Source organism: Oncorhynchus nerka, linkage group LG28 (assembly GCF_034236695.1).
Source record: "Oncorhynchus nerka isolate Pitt River linkage group LG28, Oner_Uvic_2.0, whole genome shotgun sequence".
NCBI classification, from domain to species: Eukaryota; Metazoa; Chordata; class Actinopteri; order Salmoniformes; family Salmonidae; genus Oncorhynchus; species Oncorhynchus nerka.
In genome coordinates, this window is record NC_088423.1 from 79,561,685 (window position 1) to 79,579,063 (window position 17,379).

Sequence of the window (17,379 nt, forward strand, 5' to 3'; positions counted from 1 at the left end):
CTCATTAAGAGAAAATACTTTTAGGTAGGAAAAGTCTTGGACAAACAGAGAATCAGGGCTTTGAGGAAAGTCTACATGGTAGGCTGACACAGCAACTTTTAAACACTTTTTATCTCCATGAAATATTTAGTAAGGAAGGTTTATCTTTCTTGGATATGACAAGCTGCTGTAGATAAAGGAAGATGAAAGAAGTTGTGAAATAACTTACATCAACATAAATGTGCTTATTTTAGGAGATTCTTTTCCTTCATGGTTTGAATAACAAACTCACAATCCTGAGAAGTCTTCTGCATTAATACCCACTGTTGCTCTGTCTCCATGTCTCCAGTAGGCAACGCATCCTGTCTCAAGTCCACAGCAACACCACCCATATGGACAAGAGGTGGGAGACTGACTGACACTTGACTGTTGGCAACTAATCACAACCCCATTCTGTCAAATCCCCCAAAAACTCAGGAAATAACTCAGCATACCTTTAAGCTTATTACATATATTTTTAGGTAGTAACTAGCAAGAAGACTATGTTGATACAAAACATGCCGTTGTTGGTTAAAGATATACATTTATTATTTCCATAACCCCATAAAATAACTTCAGACAGGATAGAAATGAGGAATCAAAAGGAATCGTAGAAGAATAGCAAGGACCGTTTCAAATAGAGCACTTTTCTCTTCAACTGTTATTTATTAAATTGACATTTCTTGATACCAGCCAACTCTGAGAGGGTCTTTGTAGCTTTTAGGATTCAATATTAGAGATGGAAGCAGATATATTCCATATTGAAAAGTCCAAATGAAATACTACAGAGAAAAAATACCTACAATTGTTTTAAGTCCGTTTGTTTATTCAAATAGCAAACTTAGCTTGATCCGACAGTTAATTTCAGCTATTAATTTGCAGCAACCTTAAAAAAATACAGCCAGCTCTACCGTATTGCAGCAGACATTTTACATAAATGAAAAACTAACATGTACATTCTACATAGAAACTACAGAAAGTTGAAATAACATAACATTACTCTTAAGTCTCTCTTATCTTTCTACTTATTCACACTGGATCAAATACCTTCCACTCCCATTAAGCCTGAGAAATAATCATTATTAATACTGGCCTTATACTAATGAAGTAGGATTTCATTAGGATTGAACAAATGCCGATCTAAAGCAGACGTGCCTTGCAATACTATTGTGGCAATTTCAACTAAAGGTATGTTCATTTTTATATTTATCTTAATCTTCTTTGAATACCCCCTTGGTTCAATATGAACTTAACCTTTTCCTTTGTTCTCAGTCATTGCTGCTAGGGCGCCCTCTGTCAGTCACTCAAATCATTACCGTACATAGGCCATACATAACATTCTATACTGTACTTCAAGTGCATATAAGACAGAGAGACATATATATATATATATATATATATATATATATCAAGACAGAAATATTAACATTAATAGTCTGTATTTACTAATTGCCTGCAATCATTTAGCCACTAAAAACATTCAATATTAATATATAAAACAAGATAATGTAGAGTTTAACATTTATAAATATGTTTACCATTTATTAATACTGACCTTATAGGTTTGGCTGTATATATGATGGAGAATCTACAAATATAGGTAGAATCTCCAAATATATCTGAAACGAAAAACAAAATACCAGAAACGCAGTTTATAAAGGCATAATAAGTATAAAGATGTATGTCAGATTATACTTATACAATAATATTTGACACAAATATCAGGCCAAATTAAGAGCAGATAACCTTTATAATGAAGAAGTACAATTCTCAAAATGTAAATATGTACATACAATCCCTTCATAAAAACTCAGCTTCCTCTCTTGGATGGAAACGTCCAGTGCAATATCATGTCATTACTGTCCTTCAAAATAGCCAGTGATATGCTCTGCTCCACTGCCTACAACTAGAAGTTATGCTTCCTCCAGCTGAGAGAGTGCCTCCTCTTCCTCTTCCTGTGGCACTGCTCTCTCTTCTCTGGCCAGGGGAAGCCTCCCTCAGCTGCTCTGTACACCTCGTCATACTCATCGCTGTCGGAGTCATCCTCGGCTGCAGGGAAGGCCCTGTCTGGGAACACCTCCCTGAGTCTGGAGCTGAAAAACATCTCCAGGCTGCGACCTGCCTGAGCCACCTCTGAGTCCGGCTGGAGGACAGACAGAGAAACCAGAAATGAAACACAGCTTATCTCAGGTTTTACTACTGTGACCCAGACCAGTACTTACAATTGCATTGTGGGACATTCAATAATGTAAATGATACAATAAAATATGCATTTGCAATATAGCACTGAAAGAGTGGTCAATATATACAGTTTAACCTCTATCACTAAATTATTATTATTCATCTATATAACTTACATAATTGAACTTTGCACAGTTCCTGAACATGAGGGAGACATCAGCCACAAATTCCTCAGGTGAATAGTAGTGGTGAGTGCTCCTCTTGCTGAGTTTGGCCCTGATCACAGACAGATCCATGGGCCTTTTGATTATCTGGTAGTAGTGGCGAGCCTAGGTTTCAAAACATGTTTTATGAAACCAGATCACTGTGTTTTTGCGGGGTATTGTGAATACTAACATGCTGATTAAGAATAAGATTGGGATCACTTACCAGTGGACTGACCGGCTCATGGAAGGGAGCACTTAGCATGTTGCTGCAGATCAACAGAGTCAACCTCTCACATTTCTACAGAGGGGGGACAACATTGATTTCTTACGATAAATAACATTTACTGTAACTAGTAGGTGTGAAACCCCACTTACAGAAGACATTGAGCCCTCCTTGACACTACTGACTGGTCATTACCAGTAATATGTTGAGTCCAGTGTCAGTTGATTTACATTTTCATAATGTAAGAATAATACTTACTCTCTGGTCACAAGCAGAGAGACCATGAGGTAGTGGCTTTCCTGAACATTCTGCAGCCAGCCTCTGGTTCTCACAGTCATACTCCACCTCTGGCTGCAGGATATCTCTGCAGAAGGTACACACCCAGTCACCCCTGAAGTGGAAGAGGACACAGAGGCAGACATTGGCTATCTTCAACCACAGAGCAGTAGTGTAGACAAGACTGATGGATGAGAGAAGTGAGGCGTCACAAATGGCCCTTATTCTACTTTTGACCAGAGCCTTATGAGCCCTATGAGCCTTATGAGCCCTATGAGCCCTATGAGCCTTATGAGCCCTATGAGCCTTATGAGCCCTATGAACCTTATGAGCTCTATGAGCCCTATGAGCCTTATGAGCCCTATGAGCCTTATGAGCCTTATGAGCCCTATGAGCCTTATGAGCCCTATGAACCTTATGAGCTCTATGAGCCCTATGAGCCTTGTGAGCCTTATGAGCCCTATGAGCCTTATGAGCCCTATGAGCCCTATGAACCTTATGTGCCCCATGAGCCCTGTGAGCCCTAGTCAAAAGTAATGCATTATAAAGGGAATTGGATGCGATTTGGGACCCAGTCTATGACTTATGGTGATTAGATGACTTACGTGGGGAAGCTGAGGAGAGCAGGCACATGGCAGGACAGGTGGAAGACTTTGGGACAGCTGTCACAGCATAGAAGGTCTCCTCCGATCAGACACACGGCACAGAAATCTTCACTCTCCATCTCCATGGTCTCTGCCCCAGGCAGGGCCTGCTCAGCTCCTTCACAATGCATCTGTGGACCAGGGTCTGCATGCAGGGACCTCTGGGCTGGAGGGGACTCCACTCCTGGTTCAGGACTTAGAGAGGCTGGGTCAGGAGTGATAGAGGCTGGGTCAGTGGCTGAATCTGGCTCCGATTCAAGATCTGGTCCAGATTCTGCAGACCCTTGTGATTCAGGGGGTTGTGCACAGTCTGATTCCAGGTCTGAATCTAACCCCGGACGTGTTTCACATGGAAAGCGGGGGTCTGAACCAGGGTCAGGTTGGAGGTCTGATTCCATATCAGCCTCCGATTCCGCATCAGCATCCAGGTCTTCACCATTCTCTGATTCTAAACCATTCTCTGATTCTTCACTACCTTCTGATTCCACTCTAGGTTCTGATTCCACACTAGGTTCTGATTCCACACTAGGTTCTGATTCCACACTAGGTTCTGATTCCACACTAGGTTCAGATTCTGTAGCAGCCTCATCAGGAGATTCCTCATCAGCTACTGATTCCAGACCAGCCTCCGATGCAGACTCAGCTTGTGGGTCAGATTCTGGTTGTGGGTCAGACTCTTGCTGGGGATCCGATTCTGGTTGTGGGTCCGAGTCCAGTTCCGGGTCAGAAACTATTTCTGAGATTGACCTGGGATCTGAGTCAGAGTCAAGGTCAGGTGCAGAGAAAGGTGGAGGTGATACAAGATCAGTGGAGGGTACTTGCAGTGTGAGCTCTTTGTGAGGACTGTGTCTTCCATGCTCAGGCCAATCATTAATTACTGGAGGTGGGAGAGATTGATTGATAGTGTGTCTCTCTGAGTATTGTTTATCCAGAGACGGGCTGACCATTGCGACCTTGGCTTCTTTTGATATTCCCTGTAGACAAAGTACAGAGTTTGACATTTAGAACATGCCAGTAGTATTTTACCGTGATCTGCAACACATTGCAATTTAGTTCAGACCTCTTCTCCGGGCTAATTGCTGCCGCTTATAAGAACCAGCTGGCGGACAAAACTAGTTCAGACATCATGTTTATTGTGTTTATGAAACTAGTATAATCTCACATCATAGGCTTTCTGAAGGGAAGAGAGTTCACAGTGTTTTAGTGGAGCCTACCTCAGTCATCTTGTCCTTCCATCCCCTCTGTGGAACAGGTCCGGTCCTTTCTGTTGCAGTGTCTGGCAGAGGGTCACTCTGGCGCCGCCCCTGTGGTGGGATCCGAGACACCAGGATCTTCAGCCTTTCCAAACACACCACTGGAACCTTGGAACTGGAATTCCCAGGTTCCTTCTGAACCTCTCTGTCACTGATGTATGAAGAGGGAAGTGGTGAAGCAACATAACTGTAGCTTTTCCCCTTTTGACTTCAACACATTTTTTGAAGATTAGTGTGATGTTTAAATAGAATGTACCTGTTGTCTGGAGTCTTTCTTGGTATTCTGCATTTTCCTTTGACGTCATGCCCAGTCTCATCATATGCATAAACATATTCTGGTAAACAGGAGAAAGAACAATCATTTGATGAATCCATTTAACTGATGTGAAAGCAGAATTTGGATATTAGTGATGATGATATTGTATTCATTTCTCAGTGTTCATGTGTTTATATAAGAGAATATTGTTACTACATCTGAGAAATAAATACATCTGAGAAATGTATATTGAATAATAATAAATACAGTGGGGCAAAAAAGTATTTAGTCAGCCACCAATTGTGCAAGTTCTCCCACTTAAAAATATGAGAGAGGCCTGTAATTTTCATCATAGGTACACTTCAACTATGACTGACAAAATTAGAAAACAAATCCAGAAAATCACATTGTAGGATTTTTAATGAATTTATTTGCAAATTATGGTGAAAAATAAGTATTTGGTCAATAACAAAAGTTTATCTCAATCCTTTGTTATATACCCTTTGTTGGCAATGACAGAGGTCAAACGTTTTCTGTAAGTCTTCACAAGGTTTTCACACACTGTTGCTGGTATTTTGGCCCATTCCTCCATGCAGATCTCCTCTAGAGCAGTGATGTTCTGGGGCTGTTGCTGGGCAACACGGACTTTCAACTCCCTCCAAAGATTTTCTATGGGGTTGAGATCTGGAGACCTTGAAATGCTTCTTACAAAGCCACTCCTTCGTTGCCCGGGCGGTGGGTTTGGGATCATTGTCATGCTGAAAAACCCAGCCACGTTTCATCTTCAATGCCCTTGCTGATGGAAGGAGGTTTTCACTCAAAATCTCACGATACATGGACCCATTCATTCTTCCCCTTACACGGATCAGTCGTCCTGGTCCCTTTGCAGAAAAACAGCCCCAAAGCATGATGTTTCCACCCCCATGCTTCACAGTAGGTATGGTGTTATTTGGTGGATGCAACTCAGCATTCTTTGTCCTCCAAACACGACGAGTTGAGTTTTTACCAAAAAGTTATATTTTGGTTTCATCTGACCATATGACATTCTCCCAATCTTCTTCTGGATCATCCAAATGCTCTCTAGCATACTTCAGACGGGCCTGGACATGTACTGGCTTAAGCAGGGGGACACGTCTGGCACTGCAGGATTTGAGTCCCTGGCGGCGTAGTGTGTTACTGATGGTAGGCTTTGTTACTTTGGTACCAGCTCTCTGCAGGTCATTCACTAGGTCCCCCCGTGTGGTTCTGGAATTTTTGCTCACCGTTCTTGTGATCATTTTGACCCCACAGGGTGAGATCTTGCGTGGAGCCCCAGATCGAGGGAGATTATCAGTAGTCTTGTATCTCTTCCATTTCCTAATAATTGCTCCCACAGTTGATTTCTTCAAACCAAGCTGCTTACCTATTGCAGATTCAGTCTGCCCAGCCTGGTGCAGGTCTACAATTTTGTTTCTGGTGTCCTTTGACAGCTCTTTGGTCTTGGCCATAGTGGAGTTTGGAGTGTGACTGTTTGAGGTTGTAGACAGGTGTCTTTTATACTGATAACAAGTTCAAACAGGTGCCATTAATACAGGTAACGAGTGGAGGACAGAGGAGCCTCTTAAAGAAGAAGTTACAGGTCTGTGAGAGCCAGAAATCTTGCTTGTTTGTAGGTGACCAAATACTTATTTTCCACCATAATTTGCAAATAAATTCATTAAAAATCCTACAATGTGATTTTCTGGATTTTTTCTGTGATAGTGGAAGTGTACCTATGATGAAAATTACAGGCCTCTCTCATCTTTTTAAGTGGGAGAACTTGCACAATTGGTGGCTGACTAAATACTTTTTTTGCCCCACTGTAAATAAATGATAAATATATAATATTTGTAAGTAAGTAGCTCAGTACCAGGCTCTGTCTTGTAAATGGTCAAAGGTGACAGGCGTAGGTTGGGCTGGCCTCTGGAGGGAGGAGTGGCTAAGGATCTCTCCAGGGAGGCCACAGATCGTATCACTCCATCAGAAGACAGCCTCCTCCGCCTGAGATCCATAAAACCCTGCTGAGGGGGGGAATCAGTCATAATCAACATCAACTACTATATCAAGCACAGACACCAACCATATTTTACATCCAAAGTCTGTAAGAATAAGGAGGAGGGACACCTTAGTGTTAGCTTTAGGAATGTGTTTAGTAAGATAAACCAGATATCGTTACAAAACATTATGGGTATTGTACTACATCATGCTACAAAGTCAACTGCAGAGACAAAAACAAGAAAAGGCTTTGCCACCAAAAACCTGGAATCTGATTGACCCAAAGGTAATTTTGTTAAATGTACCTTTAAACAGCAACACTAGCAACTTTGTCCAATTTGTTTGCAATAAAAGCAAATGGACTCATTGCTGTATCAGTTCTATTTTTTGGTAATGTGTTTTACCCTCTGCAAAGAATTTACATTACCAAGTGTGTAACAAGAACAAGGTTTTAAGTCTGACAGCCAAACCTTTCTGCCACATTTATATGTATCCCTTTAAAATCAAATCCAAAACTGCTGAGACTGTGCCTTAAAATAACTTTTTCATCTGACATATTGTACTAGATACAGTATTTGGAATTTTGTTTTCTTTTACAATGTTCTTTTCTTTGTAGCTATACTGTAATGTCCCTAATGGAACTGTATAATGGCATGTCTCTTATAAAAGCTCTGATCAGAACAACCTTAACAGCTAGACAGCCTTAACAGCTAGACAGCCTTAAGAAGCTGACATGTAATAATGGAAGTTGAAGAGAATAGGCATGACTCTCGATCACAATTAAAATGTCCATTAATTGTCCATTGAAAATCGTATAATAGAATGCCAGTCATTTATTGTGAATTGCTTGTCTCCAGTCAGCCATGACCTTTCACCTGCACTCTCCTTGGTAGCAGTAGGCATAGAATTACATGAATTATAGGATCTCTATGGCAGCAGGTCTCTGTTCATTAATGGGTTGATGGGTTACCTGGTCTGCCATGCGTCCCCGTTCCACGGCTGCTGTTGCTGTTGCTAAGCTGTGGGTGTCCCCCAGGGGCCTGTCTGTGGAAGGGCTGCTGGAGGGGCCTGCCAGTTCTGGTGGGATGCTCTGGGATCGACTCTTCCTCCCACACAGTAAGCTGGGCCTGCTGCTCTGAGCATCAACACTGAACCCATGGGTCGTCACAGACATCGCCAGTGAAGTGGATCTCTGTCAGGACACAGAAACACAAAAGCAGACTGCTTTAGCACACTCTACTGTTGCTGACTGAGCATCATACAACACAGGTGCATCTATTCATGTCATAGCAACAGAGAGACAGTGCGGTGGTGGGAGGTGTGTGGCAGAACCACCTTCAGTATCACACGCACTAAGGACGCCACTCAGAATCCATTCTGTGAGCCCTGCCTGTCTGATTAAAAACAACACAATCGCTGCTAAGCCCATTCATTTCAGCGAGAGATGACCCACACAACTGCTCACAACACCGTTATTCTACTGATGATGAAGGGCTTAGTTACAACACCAATTATCGTATGTAAATCCACCATCAGAAGTGCGTTAGCTAGGCTCCTTTGAATAAGCAGCATTAGCACATCACAGATTAGACTCTCTTTCTGTCTCTCCTCCATTGGCCTTCTCCTCTCGTCATCATTTCATTAATGCGAGCTTTCCAAAAAGCCCCCAGCAACGGTGTCTCTGTGCTAATGCAGCCATACGCCTGACAAATCTTGAGCACCAGCCTGTGTTTCAGCACCCCTCCTCTTCCTCTCACCCCTCCTCTTCCTCTCACCTCTCCTTCCCTCCCTTTTTTTCTCTGTCTTATTTCTCACAGCGCGCCACACACCATGGAGATTTAGACCAGTTGACACAGAGCATGTGCTCATAATTACCACTCGGTTAAAACACTTACCTGATCCGCGCCCCGAGGAGAGGTGTGAAGGAGTCTAAATGTGGAGAAAAAAGCTATAATCCTCTTCTAGAGGAAGAGGGAGCGAGACAGAAGACAGGGATGTATCTGAGAGAAGTGTACCCAGAGCTGAAATCAACCTCCCAGCTCCACCAATTCCCCAAGTGTCTCATTATTACCAGGTTAAGTACGTATGTGGCTGTGCCCAAGCGCTTTTTCTTCTCACTTTCACTCACTGTGTCTTGGCAAGGCGGAAATCACGTGCCTCTGTTGTTTTAATCATGCAGGAGGAACATTTTTGATCAGTGATCATTCGGTTGCTCAATCCCTGGTACCAAGGGTACTAATAATAAACAGTAGAATCTTTTTTTAGCTTTACTGCAATGCTGCACTTAAGTTTTAAAAAAAATATTTCAGCATAGCTGGTGCTTTGATTGTGTTAGTGTGCCTCTTTCTTAAGCATAGTCCCTTCTTCAAATGGAAGCCAGTCAGGTTTCTGTAGCACCATCTGTTTTCAGGGCAGCTGTCAACCACTGTGACTGATAATTTGGCGTAAACAAAGTTATTGCCCAATTTTTTTCAATATCCGCTGTATGTAGATATTGAGACAGGAAATACTGCTGTCAGCCTGGGTTTAAGACTTGCTATCACACAAAGCTCCCTGCGGTACAATGTGCTTTGAGCTTCAATTATAACACCATGAAACTAATTTACTGTATCCAGCCTTCCCTCAACCCATTGGCTTTTTATTCTGCCATAATGCACAACCGAAGTGAAACAATGGCTGTACCTTGAACTATTCTCCTCAGGACAGGTGTGTGACCTGTGGTTTGTGTGTGCGTGTATGTGTGCTTGGCCAGAAGCGAGGCAGGGCTGAGGCATGTGTGCTACTGTTAGTCTGAGAGGTGTTTGTGAGCAAGACTGTGTGTTTTGACACCTCTGAGCTCAGAGTGTGTGGTGAGGTCTATAAGGCCATAGAGAATGAGGAGGGACAAGTGTGACCACTGGGGAGTCAACAGAGTGAAAGCGAAATGAGGTTGTGGGACCTATACAACTCTCTGGTCAACAGACAACAACGGGGGAACTCCAACGTGGGCCAAAAGTGCACTATCGCTGAGCAAACATGGACAGCTTTACTAGGTTGATATGGTTTAAGCATCTCTGATGTGAAGAAACAATGTTCATTATAGTGTGCTTTGGTCAACTCACCCTGCCATCTCTGCAGTCTCTGGATGGCTGTGTAGTCCTGGCCTCCTGCTGCTCTTCCTCCTGCTGCTCCACTGTCACTAGGGGAGACAGGAGCTGCTGCTGCTGCTGCTGTTGCTGCTGCTGCTGCTCCTGCTGGATCCCATCTGTCAGCACCTCTCTGTCCACCCCTGTCTGTACATGTGTCTTCTCCCTGCTCCCCTCCTGGATCTGCTCTGTCAACACCTCTCTGTTCACAGCTGGCTGCCCAGGAGTCTGCTCTCTCTCTCTGCTGGCCTGCTGGCCCTGGCCTTCCCAGGCCCCATCTGTGGCTGGCTGTGCATGAGTGTCGGGAAGCGGCTGAATCTGAGGCTGGTAGAGGGCTGTGGCTGGGGGCTGGAGTCCAAGACCTCCACTGTTGGAGCTGGAGCTGAGCAAGCCTGGGTCAGCAGCCGGGAGATGCGCTGGCTGTTGGGGACGCTGCATGGAGGAGGGCACCACAGCTGGTGGACCTGGAGGACTGTCAGGGCCCCAGCACCTCAGCAGCTGACTCTGGTGCGGGGCCAGGGAGGGAGAGCTGAGGGTGGACTGGGCACACCTGGCGGAGTAGGGGTTGGGTTCCCGCTGGGTCTTGTCCAGCTGCACAGCTGGCTGTGGGGGTATGCAGTGGAGGCAGCACATCTGGGGCTGACAGCAGGTCTGGAAGGCACAGCCCTGGTCCCGCCCTCCATGGCACACAGATGGCAGGGACAAGCAGGTGATAGGCTGGGGCCTCAGGATGCTGGGGAAGGCCACGCCCTCAGAGTAGGAGCGATTTCCCCCCTCTGCAGTGAGCTGACCTAGAACAACAGAGATACTTGTAGTTTAGGAATCAGGCCAGGTCTCCAGTAGGAAGGATTTAAATGCAACACTTTCAATAATTACATACAACCAGTTTACAACCAGTCACTGCAGCCAAGCTACTGCAGCCAAATCATTTAAGCCTTAGTTTACCCAAAGTTGAGATCTGCTTAGTCCAGTAGCTGGCATCCCAGTTGAACTTGATCTTCACAGGGAGCCAGGCGTCTGAGTGTAGTGGGGGTTCAAGCAGGCGCTGCATCTGGAGAGAAATCTAAAGGAGGACAGGCGTAATGTAAAAGCCCAAATGAACTTTTTTCCATAATCAACTCCAAAAATGTTTTCTTACTCTGTTTTTAAATGAGACAAGAAAATGGCATGGTATTTTACAAGCAGCAAAAAAATGGCCTTGTGTTTGACCCGCAAGCCCACTCTTCTGTCCCTTCAGACCTACCAGCTCCCTGCTGAAGAGAAGTGGGTTCTTGAGGTGGTGGGCCGTTGCCCAGCTGATGAAGTTCTGCACGTGGTCCAGCTGGCTGCACATCTCTATCTCCCCCTGCAGCTGGTCCTCCAGACGCCGCTGGAAGTCCTCCGAGATCTTCTACACACACACACACACACACACACACACACACACACACACACACACACACACACACACACACACACACACACACACACACACACACACAGAGGCAGACAGAAACATGCTCACGTGTAATTGCTGGCACGGAGAGAGTGAATTACAGATGGAAAGAGAGGGGCTAATCAATGGCTTGTTTTTCGCCGGATTTCATTCCTAAGATCCCTGCTTTTTTGACAGATCATTATTGCCTCTCCATTGCGAGCGGTCAGAACTGATTAGATAATGTTGGGAGCGCTCCTGATTAGGAACATGTACTTCATGGTCAGCTAGACACTGGAGATGAATGCCCCTGGAAACACTGAGACTGAGGGGAGGGAGGGAGGGAGGGAGGGAGGGAGAGAGAGAGAGAGAGAGAGAGAGAGAGAGAGAGAGAGAGAGAGAGAGAGAGAGAGAGAGAGAGAGAGAGAGAGGGAGAGAAAGAGACGGAAAGTCATTACCTCCAGTTGCTCTATTAATAGGTTGGCCCGTTTGTTCAGCTCATTCATCATAATCATCTTTGCCATTTTAATCTGGTTCTCAGCCTTCCTCTGCGTGATCTTTACACCGTGCAGCCTGAGAGGAACACAGAGAAAATAAATGACATTCTGATTACTGACAGAGAAACCAAAACAGTTGATGGATTGTGGTGTATAAGTGCTTTATTGCACTTGGATGCTTTACATATGTTAGATGGGTATTTCATTCAGAGTTGGAGAGTGTATTGTATATGATCTTTGAGAGGACATTTCCATGTCATCAACATTGCTCTGGTAAATTTGAGCCAGGTTTCTGAGACCACCAGCTGTTGGCTTTACACTTGCTTTATGAGATCAGTGTATACTCCTGATCATTCTACACATCTGTCAGTAATGTATTGTACAAGTGGAGCTTACCTGTCCTCTATCTGTTTGGCTGTGCTCTCCACTGCAGACCTCCTCTCCTCCACCTGAGCCATCAGGCTCTCAAACTGCCACTGTTGGTCCTGCAGGGCCTTTCCTATGTGCACCAGCCTGAGGACAAATAGATATCACAGTGGGTCAAATAATACAATAGAAACACCACTTAACCTCACCACTTTACACCCTTTCATTTCAAGCATCTCCTTGAGGGATAGTTACTGTATGACGTTAGGGACTATTGGGACCACTAATGCGCTGCAAAATCACAGGCAACAGGGCAATGTATCATATGGACTGAATTAGAATTAGGTAGGTTGAAGATATGCACCAGACACAACGCAGGAGGTTTTTAACCTGCTGTTAGCCCCTCACTGTAATGCCCTTGTGCCGTGTCTAAGGACTGACCTGTGGTTCTTGTGGGCGGACAGGTGACAGCTGCTGCAGCACATGAGGTCACAGGACTCGCAGAAGAGCTCCAAGGGCTCTTGTCTGTGAGAGTGGCACATGAGGATGGGGCGGCCACACGAGCCAGGGCCTGGCGGGCAGAGAGGGGGAGGGGGGAGAGAAGCATAGCATTACCACAGAGAAGGACTAAACAAGCAATTCACACTACAGCTTAAGCCGTTGGAAGTAATTGGTGCTGTACAAGAAAATAAATGCACATAGATATATCATGCAAACAAATGTTCAAAGACACATCATGTAAACAAAAGTGGCCTACTAAAAGGCAACTGTATAACATTCATGTCTGGCAGCACACAGTTTATGTACATCAATGTTTTATTCTATTGTTATATCAAGCTACAAGACAAACTACTATTTCGCTGACTGTTTCCTGTTTAGTTTTGTTTAATTTTGCTTAAAATGTTATCTGCAATCTCATTCTACTCTATTTTAGAGTTGGAAAATACGTTGAATCTGATATTGGCCTCAAGTTAACATGCATTACATGAGTCATTCAGTATCATCATCATTCCAAAACTATTTTAGGTTAGGGAAATATGGCATCCTTTAAATCTAGTAAATATTTCTGGGCTTAAATATAATGGGTAGACAGATGGAAAATAGGGCAGAGAGAGAAGGTCTTTGATCGGAGAAATGAAAGACCAGTGCCAATCTAGATTAATAACTTTGTTCGGTTGGCTTTTGAAGAATCAAACAAAACCTTCACACCGCAGGATGTAGACAGTAACAAATGCTGCTAGAGAACAAATGACTTTCATGTGTGCATGCATAAACGGCCATGTTTTTAAAATAAATGCAGCATTAGTCATTTGATTTGCAATGTAATGAGAGTTTCTACTATATGCAAATTATCTGTATAAATAGCTGTAAATGTGATTCTTATGCAGCACATATGAGACTTCCTGCCCAAAGTTATCACTTCCTCACACTAAGGTTGTATCCCAAATAGCACCTGTTCCCTACAGGGCTCTTGCCGAAAGTAGTGCTCTATGTAAGAATAGGGTATCATTTGGGACGGAGTCCAAGCAATCACCAAGTGGCATTAGTTAATTTATTTCAAAACTGGACCCAAATTGACTGAAGCCTTTAATTGACTTTTGAGACCAGTAACAACCAATTGTTGTATCCTGATGCTGGTGTTGATTTCCCCTCTTGGGTAATGATTGTGTCATGAAACTGTGTGCACTGCACTCGGAGCAGGCCTAAGCATTGTTATGAGGGGTTAACTGAGAAGACTGGGTGATGTTCAGATGGCTATCCACTGTACACATTAAAGTTGGTCCTATGTCTATACTCTGGGGTGATGCAGAAGGTTTTCCCACAGTCACAGACACACACGCAGGCACAAACGCACACACAAACGCACACACACACAAATGCACACACACACAAACGCACACACACACAAACGCACACATACCACAAGGGGCAGGAAACAGATCACATTGTGATAGAGAGACCACAAGGTCACGATGAGTAAACACAGCCCCCAACAATACACCGTACCGCTGCTGCACACACACACACACACACACACACACACACACACACACACACTGCTAAGCATGGCCCTAGTTAGTACAGTCAATTAAACACTGACTCAACAGAACATTAAAGCGCTCAACACAACCCTATAACATAACAAGCACATCACTGCAAACTGCTGCACACAGGCCCAGAGAGCCTGACTAAAGTCACAGCTGAACATAGCTATCCGCTGAACACAACCCTACTGCACTCTGCTGGACACACCACTCCAATGAGCAGTGCCTTTTGCACAATGCTCTCCACAAGGCCTACTGTACACTGCATAGCACAGCCCCGGTGCTAAATGCTGAGTGACCACATCCTGCCTGCAGAGCTACGCTTTCTCACCCGCAACACTTCAAACTGATGTTCTCACCAAAACACCAAAACAAAACACTGACACACTAAGACAGCAACACTTAGAGGTGGCAATAGAGGTGAGATATGATCACAGAGTTACAGTATGACTTCGCCTTTTAGCATCCAAGAGTAGAGACCTAGAAACTTACTTTTCAGCATCCACGAATAATATAACACTGTTGCTACAAAAATAGTATCATTCTCAGTGTTCACTCTCTGAATGTGGGCCACAGGAATTGTAATACTTAAGGGTCTGCAGGAACCATTACTGTACCACCAACCATTACAGGCTGCATGCATAATTCATCACAATCATTCCTACTGAGACATGATTGACAAACAGACATGGGAAAAGTTGAAACAAAGAAACACAAACAGGTCTGATGACGACCCCGGGGAAACGAAGCCCATCTCCACCCAACCGGCCAGAGACACTCGGATGTGGAGACTGGAGAGGCCGTGAGGGATGGGGGCACCTGTCTGGGACAGAGAGATGCTTGCCTGGTTCGGGTGGAGGCAGGGAGCTGGGGGCCATCTGGTCCCTCTGGTGCAGGTCGACACATTGGGTAGTGGGCTTCTGGTGTTGGTGCAGGTCTGAGCACTGAGGGGTGGCTCTCTGGTGCTGGTGCATGTCTGTACACTGGTAGCACAGCCACTTGTTGCAGAATGTACACAGGCTCTGGGCTAGCCTGGGCTCTGGGCACTCTGAGCAACGCTGCCACAGACAAGAGAAGACCAGTCATATATTGACACACATCAAGCACACACACACAAAACAACAAGGTTGTCTGATATAAAGATGGGGTAACATATGTCAGAAGTATTAGTGTTACCTCCCTCTGTACTTTGGGCTAAATCACACTCCTCAGAGCGGTTACTTGTGTCGATGCTCACACATTCTGAGCTATTCCCAGAGAATGTCAGATGCATTCGATCAAGTTCCTCAAAATGAAGCCATGTTGAGTCACAAACACAAGCTGCTCAACCAGCTGATTCATTTCCCTTTTAATGCAGCTTAAAGACAACTAGTAGCACAGAATGATGTGCACATTCAAATCAAATGTACTGAAATCACATATCAAAATACAGCTGCAACAATATAACAAAACAGGTCATACTGAAGTCATGCCAATTCCACAGGATGATCCTTTCTTCTCTTAGAACGTGTTGTGTACCTCTTCATCCTCATCACATTACAGTTAACAGTTAACATTATCTCCTCAGAGTTATTTGGAAAAATATTCATATTCACTTCGTTAGAAATACACTGAAGCACATCAAAGACTTGAGAGAGTCTGAATACCCTCGGGCTAAGACAGCAAATAATACGTCCACGCATATACATTCATTCTATTTCTGCAATTGCCTCTACACACAGAGGCACAAACAATAGTAGAATAGAAAATCTGCTTGTGGGGAAAAAAGAGAGTTGAGGTAATGTCAGCCGTGTCATAGGAATGTTAATAGAACGTTGAACGCCTTACCTTCTCCATGTCAGCAGTGGGGTAATGTGTCCTCTGGTGAACGGTGGAGCTGGTACCCAGCAGAGCTGCTCTCGCTGTGGAAGGGAGAGGACAGCACAGCCTAACGCTCACACACAGCACTCACACTGACGCTTTTACCTGCGGCAGGAAGCAGCGTGCACCGAGAGGTGGCCCCAGAGAATACGGCTTACATGACAGCCTGCGTGCTGAGCTCTCCTCTCCTCTCCTCGCCTGGTTCATCTGTCTGTAGGACTCCTCACAGAACAGAAGTAGAGGAGTGTCAAATTCAAATCCATCCTCTAACACACAAAACATATAATCCTTTTTCTTAAATAAGCCTGTGCATAATAATTGGGAATTAGGGAGATACGATAATTATTTTTTTTCTAGGGCGAAATATCCCCGGAAGCCCTTCCCAAAATGGAAGGAGAGGCCGAATGACCTACAATGTTGGAGGGAATTGTAAGCACTGCAAACAGGAGTGGAGCAGGCTGGGATGGGATGGGATGGGCTGTAGTGAGCTGGGCTGTGGTGGGCTGGGTTGTGGTGGGCTGCTGGTGACCTCCTTCTACATCCCTGTATCAGCACAAGGAAGGGACAGGTCCCTCTGGAGCCACACATGCTCACGTAGCACACCATAACCGGGTCAGGCTCTGATGAGCACCAGATGGGAGTAGGAAACACTCCTGCTATTCTCTCTAAAATGATGAAATCAATTAAGATCTTTATCACAGTATTTCAGAAGAGAAGGAATGGCACACTGCAAGGAAACAAAACTAACTTCATGGCTGGAAAGACAATCCATATACAGTACTAGAGAGGATGATCATGTTGTAACTGTCTTAAAATGTATCAGCAAAAAGTTACACTATTAGAAGGGGGATATGACTCCTCCCGTTGCTGTAATGTAGACAGAGTTGTGGCAAAGAGTAGTAAGACACCCACACTATATGAAATCACGATCAAAACACCATCATTTCTGCTGCTCTGAGTCTGCCTAACACCAACCCCTGCAGTCTGACCTACAAATCTGAC

At 44.5% G+C, this 17,379-nt stretch overlaps 1 protein-coding gene across 2 annotated transcripts; it reads right to left on the minus strand.

Annotated features, from left to right (window-relative positions):
• Nucleotides 1-823: 823 nt before the first annotated feature.
• Nucleotides 824-16,674, minus strand: LOC115113724 (tripartite motif-containing protein 66-like). Of its 2 annotated transcripts, XM_065013150.1 has the most exons (18): nt 16,536-16,674; nt 16,345-16,418; nt 15,362-15,575; nt 12,914-13,043; nt 12,503-12,619; nt 12,068-12,182; nt 11,439-11,585; nt 11,141-11,258; nt 10,172-10,986; nt 8,041-8,262; nt 6,946-7,096; nt 5,058-5,136; nt 4,763-4,952; nt 3,510-4,522; nt 2,887-3,019; nt 2,629-2,703; nt 2,376-2,528; nt 824-2,161 (listed from the first exon to the last, which is right to left on the minus strand). In XM_065013150.1, the coding sequence occupies exons 1-18, from the start codon at nt 16,657-16,659 to the stop codon at nt 1,925-1,927; spliced, it is 4,107 nt and encodes a 1,368-aa protein (XP_064869222.1). In that variant the 5' UTR covers nt 16,660-16,674; the 3' UTR covers nt 824-1,924. The 2 variants fall into 2 exon arrangements, with proteins under 2 accessions (XP_064869222.1, XP_029497531.2); XM_029641671.2 differs by lacking the exon at nt 16,536-16,674 and having other exon boundaries at nt 6,946-7,093; nt 16,345-16,469.
• Between the last annotated feature and the right edge of the window lie 705 nt (nt 16,675-17,379).

What these genes read in the sequence shown, in the direction of transcription:
- LOC115113724 (XM_065013150.1), bottom strand. Translation starts at nt 16,659, where the DNA reads ATGTTTTGTGTGTTAGAGGATGGATTTGAATTTGACACTCCTCTACTT. An exon ending in TTCTCTTCAGCAGGGAGCTG is followed by an intron (nt 11,259 to 11,438) that starts GTAGGTCTGAAG and finishes GTCCTCCTTTAG; the next exon opens with ATTTCTCTCCAGATGCAGCG. An exon ending in GGGGACGCATGGCAGACCAG is followed by an intron (nt 7,097 to 8,040) that starts GTAACCCATCAA and finishes TCCCCCCCTCAG; the next exon opens with CAGGGTTTTATGGATCTCAG.